This window comes from Lactuca serriola, chromosome 5 (genome assembly GCF_051521515.1).
Source record: "Lactuca serriola cultivar US96UC23 chromosome 5, Lser_US96UC23_V15, whole genome shotgun sequence".
In the NCBI taxonomy this organism is placed as follows: Eukaryota; Viridiplantae; Streptophyta; class Magnoliopsida; order Asterales; family Asteraceae; genus Lactuca; species Lactuca serriola.
In genome coordinates this window covers 256,373,166-256,383,178 of record NC_136412.1, presented here as the reverse complement: position 1 = coordinate 256,383,178, position 10,013 = coordinate 256,373,166, and the positions used below count along the sequence as shown (strand labels likewise).

General features: G+C 33.0%; 1 protein-coding gene across 1 annotated transcript; it reads right to left on the bottom strand.

Moving 5' to 3' along the window:
* Window positions 1-2,770, bottom strand: LOC145050401 (uncharacterized). The gene is made up of 3 exons (XM_078998656.1): window positions 2,718-2,770; window positions 1,654-2,284; window positions 1-693 (listed from the first exon to the last, which is right to left on the bottom strand). The coding sequence occupies exons 1-3, from the start codon at window positions 2,768-2,770 to the stop codon at window positions 1-3; spliced, it is 1,377 nt and encodes a 458-aa protein (XP_078854782.1).
* Between the last annotated feature and the right edge of the window lie 7,243 nt (window positions 2,771-10,013).

The window sequence follows — 10,013 nt, the reverse complement described above, 5'->3', positions numbered from 1 at the left end:
CTAACTCCCCGTTCCATCTTGAACTCCTTTGTGGGTGAACCATTTAAGAGTACAAATGCTCTTGCGGAACGTAAGCACCCTTGAATCCACCTTCTCCATTACAAGTTGCATTTGAATTGAGTCAAGGTATTCCCAGTTGACTGAATCAAAGGCTTTGTCGAAATCCACTTTGAAGAGTAACATTTTCTTTTTAACTTTCTTACTCCAGGAGCATAGTTCATTCACAATTAGCGGGCCATCCAAGATATTCCTCCCTTCGACAAATGCAAATTGCACCTCACCAATGCACTTACCAATAACCTTTTTTAATCTATGAGCCAAGATTTTTGCAATTATCTTGTAAAGACATCCAATTAGACTTATAGGTCTATAGTCACCAAGCGTGAGTGGATCCTTGATTTTTGGGACTAGAGTGATGAAAGAGGAGTTGCATCCTCTTCCAAGCCTCCCATAGTTTTCGAAATACTTAACAACATTTATTACATCCTCTTGCATCTCCGCCCAATATTTCTTAATGAATTGGAAAGAAAATCTATTAGGTCCCGGTGCCTTTTCATTCCTACATGCCCATACAGCACACTTGATCTCATCATTAGTGAATAGGGCTTCCAGCGGAGCTTTATCAAGTGCTCCCAATGGGGTGAATTTGTTGCTGATCAGCTTTGGTCTCGATGGCCACTTCTCCAAGTATTTCTTTTGATAAAATTTAAAAGCTTCTTGTTTGATGGTGTCTACATCTATAGCCCATAATCCGTTAATCTAGGGGTGTTGATCGGGTAAAATTTTCGGGTTTCGGGTAATTCGGGTTTTTCATATAAAAAAATTTACCCGTTACCCTACCCAAATTAAATTCGGGTAATTTGGGTAATGGGTCGGGTAAGGGTAATTCGGGTATTACCCGATTTTTAAATTTTTTTTTTAAATTTTTTAGTGGCACCTAAAAATAAATGTAATGAAATAAGTATGTCGTGCTAAACTTTAAACATTGAGATTTTTTACTCAATAATATTTGAGATATCAAGTATTCTTTCCAAACTTTCGATCTTGGGTTGAATTCTTTATTTTTTTTTCTATTTTTCTTGTGGAACTTGATCATGGGTTGGGTTGTCAACTTCAATCGTCTCATCTTCTACTTCAATATAGTCATCCGTTGGTGACGAATACCAACGAAGAGCGGACGAGGTACGGGGGTTTTTTGACATGGGGAAAATAGAACGAGCCTCAACGAGGGAAATTGGGATTTGGGAATTGGGGGGGTTAGATAAACTCATAAAGGAACATTATTTCTTATATGTATTTCGGGTAATCGGGTATACCCGAAACCCAAACAACTTACCCTTTACCCGACCCGAAAAAAATCCGGGTTACCCACTTACCCAAAAAAATTAACCCGATACCCGATTTACCCGACCCGATTTACCCGTTACCAGAAAAAATCGGATGGGTAATTCGGGTAACGGGTATTTTTGACAGGGCTACGTTAATCTGCAGCCCCATTATACTATTCTTTCTATGTTTATTATTCACATATCCATGGAAAAAAGATGTGTTCTCATCCCCGTCTATCACCCAATTTAATCTGGATTTTTGTTTCAGATCCAAGGTTGCTAATTTCTCCATTTCAACTATTTTCTATATTCTAGATCGTCTTACATTGATCTCCATTTCATTGAGTTGTCGCATTTCCGCCAAGCATTCAATGTTGTGCACCTGTTGTTTAAGTCTTTTTAATTTAACTGTTTCCTTTGGGTACTCACTTTCCCTCCAATTTTTGAATTCATTCTTCAAAAATTTGAGCTTGGCCACCAGATAGTAATCCGGGGTGCCATACCCCATGAAGTTATGCCAGGCTTTAGCAAATATAGTATCGAAACCTTCCTTCTGCATCCATGAGTTGAAAAAGCGAAATGGGGGTTTTCCAAAATCGGGTGCAACAGTTTTTAGAACAATGGGGCTGTGGTAAGATAGATCCCTTGGGAGTGCTGTAACAGAGACTGATGGAAAGGCGTTTAGAAAGTTATTACATACCAGGAAGCGATCGAGTTTACTTAGTTTGATATCCGTTTGGCAGCAGTAGGTATACCGAAGTCCACCCATTCGAATGTCATTAAGGCCTGCTTCATTGATGAATCTATTGAAGTGAAAAGCAGACTGAGAGCAAAACTGTGAATTATACCGCTCGTCAACCCGTCTAACTGTGTTGAAATCTCCAAACACTACCCAAGTACCGCCTCTATCCCTTTTAATTTGTAGCAATTCTTCCCAAAGCTTTTTTTCCTCTGTACTAAAATGTGGCCCATATACATTTACTAAGATGGTATTCCCTTGAATTCCTTCCCATCTCCCAATTGTTGCCGGTAGGTATCTCGATTTTATGATCTCAGAGACTTTGAATACCCTGTTGTCCTAAATGCTTAATAGACCACCAGACTTTCCCTGAGATTGAATTGCCGAGCACCCAAATTCTGTTGAGTCACAACATCCTGCGACCTCTATATTTAGTTATAAAAAATAAAAAACTATTAATTTGACATGTTTCGTTATATTTTTAGACGATAAATAAATGTTATAGTAATTGACGCCAAACTTTTCAATTTAAGCCTTCATTTATTTTTGGATATAATTCCAAGCATCTGGTATATTTTTTTATGCCAATTGTTCCTTTAGTTCTGTAAAATTCAATGTTTTAAAAACCGGTTTTTTAGTTAAACCGGTACAGTGACCGGTTTCCGGTTCGACCGCCGGGTGAACCGGTTTTTATATTTTTCATGTTTTTTTTTCTATTTTCCTACACATACATACATATAGAAATTAGGAATATCATGTTTACAAGTTCAAACATTAAAAATACACATAATTATAAGTTGTAGATGAATCCAAATACATTAAAATAACACATACCCATAAGTTTTACTATTTTACATCAATCCATATACGTCAAAAAGAAAATAAAATATAATACCGAAACGAAATATAGTTTTTGATGAATACAAAAACATCAAAAGAATTTATAACTTTTACCATATGTTTTTATTTAGAGAAAGCTAAATAGATTTGAAAAAAATCACGAATGTTTATTATGTAAATGGTTCTTTTTCATATGTTTTTATTCGGTTTAACCGGTTCAACCGGTTTATTTTGACTGGTTCAATCGGTTTTTTCTAAAAACTGACTGGTTCAATCCGGTTCAGAAATTAATGTTAAACCGGTGATAATTAAACCGCTCCCTCTCTCGGTTCCCGGTCCAACCGGTTCGACCGGCCGGTTCCAACCGGTTTTTAATACGTTGGTAAAATTTGACACTCTCAGGCCAAGTTTTCCAACCCTCTTTTAAAATATTTATCCCTTGTCAATTATATCCATCTTGAGTGCCCGTGGGATTATGGTGGTGACTAGTGAGAAGGCCCAATGGACCCGATGAGCTTACGCATAAATTTCTTAAAGTATATTGGAGTTAGTTGCAAGGTAACATTGTAAACTTTGTGAAACACTTTGAGGCTAAGGTTACCTTAGATAAGAGACCCGGTTACTCTTGTCGATAATCGTTCAATTAGCTTAATTAGATGTCTCTACAAGATAATAGCAAGAATCCTTGCATCTAGAATCAAAAGTGTTATCATGCTCGTCATTAATGAGGTTCAATCGACATTTATTGAGGGATGAGGTTCAATTGGCATTTGTTTAGTGCGTCTTTAATAACTATTGAAGTATGCTCGTGAAAAAGATGTTTCCTTCTAAAGTTTACTTCGACAAAGCATTTGAATCAATTAATTAGGAATGCTTGGACTCGGTAATGTCATAAATGGGCATTGGCCAAAATGGAGGTCTTGGATTACAAACTTCCTTTCTTCCTCTTAGACCCAGTTATGGTAAATGGGTCCCTGACAACATAATTTCCCATTTCAAAGAAGGTAAGACAAGGAGACCCAATATCACCCTTTTGTTTATTATTGCAATGGAATGTCTCAATGTGTTGACAGCATGCACACACACACAAACATCTAGTTGGTCTGTGGACGCAAGTTCCCGAAATGGCGTGATTTTGCATTTCACATGTCACGTTGGTTGTTGGGAGATGAGAAGTTTTTGTTTTTGGCAAGGTTGTAAAAATCGCTTGACGTTAGCTAGTTGGTAGACTGGGGTTAACGGATTAATCGGGGGATTAACCGGAGACCATTAATTGCTAATTTGTTAGATTTAAAAAAATTAAACATGACTAATATCATATAAAAGTTCGTAAATACCACTAATATCATAACAAAATATGTTAAAATGATAAATACAACACTAATCATACCTCAAATAGTTTCTGTTGAGATGTAACTTCTTCATAGTGTTAAAATTTCATCGACTTCTACTATTTCTGTCATTGTGTATGTAGGGATTAATCGCTAGGCGCCTTCTAATCGGTTGAGTAGCACCTAGGGATTAATTAGAGATTAGTCGGGACCTAATTGGGATTTTTACAACACTGGTTTTTGGCAAGTCCTGGTGGGATCGGTTGGACTGACCTGATCAACGTGTTGACGAGTGTTGATCTCGTGGATAAAAATACACAATTTTCTAGAAGCCTTTGAAAACATGATCTCTAGGTGTGAATTTGGATTAGATATTCGATATCGACATCATCTTGTTGGATTTATCCAACATTTGAATTCAAATTCAAAATGCCACATGGCAGCCTGTGCGAGGATAGACATAGTCATCAAGTCTGTTTTGTTTTTTTGGGGGATTCCTAGTTTTCCGTGTTTAGTATAAATATGACCCTTTAGGTCCCATTTATTACAGACCAAAAGCGTATTCGTCTATGCTCTCTCCTCTCTCCCTATGCAAAAACCCCTTTCTTCCTTATTTTCAAATATTCACTTTTAGTTTATGGTACTTCCACAACTGTTGGAATGTGATAACTCATATAATTATATTTATATATAGGTTAATTTATTTGTTATTACAATAATTGGATATACATTTAGGTGTTATTAGGAGCAAAGGAAGGGAATTAAAAAACCAAAACCGTCATCTATAATGGTCAATTAAATTCGGCCTTTTGAGTGAGGATTATAACCAAAGTAATATTAGGCATTATATAAAGCTCGACAAACCCTATGAAAACCCCCACTAGAATTAGAAATGGGTGAAGAAACGACAAAGAAATCAGAGTTGGAAGTTCTTGAGGATTTTTGAAGTGTAGTTTTTGGCAATTGAAATAGGGTTTCTGATTTATGCTTGATTAGGTGGTTTTGGTAGGTTTATATCGTGCTTTACGTGTTTTGTTTCAACAATAAGCCCCTGATTCGGCCATTAAATATACGAATTTAAAGAAAACCCGAAACCATAAATTGATGAAATTAAAATATTCATTTCTAGAATTTGGGGTTAATTTCTTGCTAGTAAGTGTGGATTTATGTTGGAAAAATTGGCGATATGAAATAGTTATTTTATATGAATTAATTGGGCATTTGAATGCAAAAAAATCGAACCTTTAGCTTTCAAAAATGACAGAAAAACCTGATTAATTTGTTGGGTAAGAGACATAAATCGATTTTCAAAGAAAGGGTACAAATTAAACTTATAAGCAAAAAACAAAGTGGTGGCTGATTGGAAACTTTGTTGCCAATTCATTTGAGATATATGAATTGAATCCTAGCCACATGAATGCTTTATTCATTTTTTTCCCCTTTGCTTCACAAATCACGAAAAGACCTAACGATAAAGATGTAAGTTTTTATGTTTTACAATAAGTATGGTTGCGTGCAAAGGTTATTTTGACTTATTTATCTACTCGGTGATTTCATGGGATGACATATTTAGTGGGAATGGGTGAGGTGTTGAATCGTCGTGAGCATGACGAATGTGTGTGATCGACGTAGATTGGATCTGAGAATTAAATTCGATCCCTTAGATATTTAAAATTCTTAAGTACAATTGATAGGTTGTACCAAGTGGAAGGAAACGTGCCTTTGGTTTTTTCTCTCGATAATTAATTATTTCTCTAAATTGTGTCATTGGGTGATATGTTTACCATATGGAATATTGAAAATATATGATATAATTATTTGTTTTTTTTTTAAGTGATAGACATATATGTACAACACAAACACATTAGGCTCTAGGGTTATCCATTTAGAAATTTTAAATGCGCACAATCCATAAAACTATTTAGCAAGTGAAAGGCCAAAGAAAAAGATTTATCAAGAAGACGATAGAGGAGTTCTGCAAAGACATAACACCCGAAGCTCCTCGATTGAAGACCTTCTTTTATTTTTTATTGCTTTTGTTGTAGTTTAAACAATATTTAAGTGTTAGAATTGATATTGGGGAGATGTTCAGATAGTTATTATCTCGAAAAAATAAGGTGTTACATAAAAAGAACGACAATCTACATTAAATCATCAGAGTTTTAGTGTGAAACTTATAACCCTAGAATGAAGTAAAAACCTTTAAGGATAGTAGTCTCTTCGCGCAATTTACCATAGTCAAGATCAACGAAAATCATGTTGGTGTTAACTTTCCGTCCCATCCTTTGATTCGTACGACAACTAGACAATCATCCTTCCATCTTTCTTACAATCATGTCTAATTGCAAATGATCAAACTGATTCTAGACGAAACTTGGTAATTAAATAATAAAAATTTGATTTCATTATTTGCGACTAGACGACACATAATTGTCAATTTTATTTGTCGTGTTATTATCAACAAAGTTTTGTAAAATATTTAAGAGGTCTCTAGAGTAGTTTTTGCGTATTATAAGGATATAAACCAAAAAAAAATTACATTAATAAAGGTGGATGCGGAACTATGATTTTATAACGATGGGGATTAAATCATAAGAAGACGGTAAAATATATTTTATATCTAAATGATATAACAAAGTTAGTAAATTTCAAAGAAAAGTTGACAAAAGAAAGCGTCTAATTGAAATAGAAGCTATATCTATTTTTGCAGGAATCAATCTTGAAAAGTTTCCAAACGGCGTAACCATTAGGTCGTAATTATCCATTACCTTATTATTATAAGAAAACAATCATAATGATATCATCATTTAAAAATTATACTGTTAAAAGATATCTACTACAAGTTACAAATAAAATAAATATGTAGTAACTATAAGAATATAAAATTACTTTCGCTTGAAACTTAAGTTTGTAAAAGTCTAAAATAGGATTTCCGATGAACATGACTGTAATTGCCAAAGTGCTTTGAGTCTTAGAGGTGTATCTTTTTATGTTGTTAAAAATGTATATGTTTGTGTTGATTAGGTAATTGTAATTTCCAATTTTAGATAAACGAAAGATCTGGGCTACGAGGGTTATTTTCGGCTTTGAACAATAAATGGATTTGAATTTGAGGAGTAATAATATAGTATATTAGTCACATAAGAGGTGTTGGCAGGTGCATCATACTTGCATGCTATCGTATTGCCTCCACCCATTAATAAATGGAAGGTTGTAAAAATAATATTGCGGTAACGTACGAAAACAACAAGGAAGTAGAAAAATTTAGACATGTGTTTAACATATTATCTTTAAAACAAATCTACCAAATACTGGATGTTTGTTTTCCAGGATATAACAGTTTGAAGTGGTTCTTCTAGACCATCGGAACCCTCAATAACCCTGGATTATATCCATATATTCTAATAAAAGAATAGTTTTAATCTCCTTTTGACATGTGTAATCGTATTAAGCCTCATAATCTAACCTAATAAATGAAAATCAATTTTGCCAAATGTCATGTTTTCATTGAATTTGACACATGTTATTTTCTAAGAGTTTTTGAATTATTTCTTTTCCACTTGTGATTTTCTTAAAATTTTCATTTTTCTTAAATTTAAAATCCACATTTTAATGAGATTTATATATGTAAAGTAGATCATTCTATTAAATTTCATAATAAATGCTCTATAACCTTTATTACTTACTTAATTTATTATATTCTTTGTATTTATGTAAAATTATTACTTTAAAAAATATGTAATGTTTATAATTTTATATTAAAGATTTTTGATAAACCCATGTAATACACGGGTCTCACACCTAGTTAATGTATATTTTATTCTTCTTATGTCATGTGTCATTCTATTATACCTCCTAATTAATGTATGCCACTTGTCAACTTACTAATTCTTAATTTCAAATTTTAAAATTTAAATTTCTCACTCTAATTACATTAAATTAAAAACATTAGAATAAAATTTAAAATAAAATTAATATAAATTATAAGGTGATAGAATTTTATATATTTATTTAAATTAACGATTAAATTTTATATAACTAAAAAATATCAGGTAATTAATAATTTATTTAAAATAATTGATTAATAATTTTGAGTTTTCACTATTAAAGTTTAATTAATTTTGTAACTGTGGTTTCTACGGGTTATAAACTAGTTCTCAATATAGCTAGAAAAAAGAAGAAGATGAAGATGAAGTGGGGAAGAAGAGAGTTTTCTTGCATTCTTTTGGTGTCTTCAAATGGTTGTAGAGTAGTGGTATTTATATTACACATTTTATAACCTCTCATTTAAACACCTCTATTAATCATAAAGATTAATGTGTGTTAATATGTAATTAAATTGTAATATTAATTACAATTTTAGTTACGAAAGAAAGAAATATTTGCAAGAAAGGTCCTTGAACTTTTCTTTTCTTTCTCCCACCCATTAATCTCTTTTATTTATGTCTTCCAACACCCTTAATTTAAGGATTAATTTATCATTCATATTAAATCTATTTTGGACATGTTAAAAAATGGGGAAAATCCATTTTTATAAATTGGTTAACACCAATTTTCCAACAATCCCCCATATGAATGAAAATTGATCAAGCATTTTCAAGCTACCTAGATAAAATCCAACAGTTGAATCATGCATATGATAGGTAGGTGTTATCCTTTGAACATTCCCTTAAGATACATATTTATTTACTAGCAGACCAGTAGACTCGATGTTCTTGAAGTGTTTTACTGTTTGTGTAAATAATCAATATGTGTCTCACATGATTTTCCCTGACGTAGTTAGGTTCTCATTGATGTGTATGTTATGGTCATGGACACTTGCCTGCTTCTGTAAGAGCTCTTAGGAATGTGCCCATACAATTCCCTTTGAAGCGACCTCACTTCTCTCTCACATAGGTGACTATATTATAATCATTAAAAGCTAATTAGTGATGATTACCATTTTATCATCGATGGCTATAAGCTTAACCTGCATCACTGTTTGTTTTAGGACTGGGTTGGGGATAGCCCTCATAGTGATTCACAAATGTTATATGCAAGTAGGTTGTCCCATTGAACCTAGATCTTTGGATCTCTATTCAACTAGGTTGGGTTTTCCTTTGTAATAACTTATTAATCTATGGGTTTTAGTCCCATTCCTCATAACAACCTCTCATTCCAAACATTTCATTAGCGGATCCGCAATGTAGTCATTAAAGACAATTCATCTTAAGAGTCATTGTTGAATAGTGTTATGTGTTTGACAAATATGTCTAAACTCACCATTATTTACATTATCATGTACATATATAGGAGTTATTGGCTCGTCATGGAACATCTCCCAAGAACTTATAAATCCCTTTAGTTTATTGTCCAACCTTGGATAAACTTGCAAAAAAATCTCCTATATTTTCCAACAAATGTTGAACATTATCAATATGGTTATTACTACACCATAGTTACCACTACTGAATATGCTTAATTGTGTCAACATAATACGATAAGCATATATACTACATGTATTTGTGAATTCACAATAACATTGGGTAGATGTGATAATGAATATTTCATACATGAGTTGCCTTGCAAATATTGTATTTTCTTATGCAATTTCTTGCTTTAACCATCTACATGTAAAATTCTTTAGGCATCTTATCTCAAGGATTCTACTATGTCATAAAATAGAATAACACTTTAAAGTGCCATTTATATGGATCTATTTCATCACATCTATTGATGTTAAATGACATAGTCAAACTTTTGATACCCGTTGTTCCAAAGCTTGCTTTAATCATA

Excerpts from the sequence above, each read along its gene's own strand:
- LOC145050401 (XM_078998656.1), bottom strand. The coding sequence starts at position 2,770 with ATGAAAAATATAAAAACCGGTTCACCCGGCGGTCGAACCGGAAACCGG. Across the intron at positions 2,285-2,717 it reads CGAACCGGAAACCGGTCACT|TACAGAGGAAAAAAAGCTTT; the intron begins GTACCGGTTTAA and ends GCCACATTTTAG. Across the intron at positions 694-1,653 it reads TCAATGAAATGGAGATCAAT|AAATACTTGGAGAAGTGGCC; the intron begins GTAAGACGATCT and ends TTTTATCAAAAG.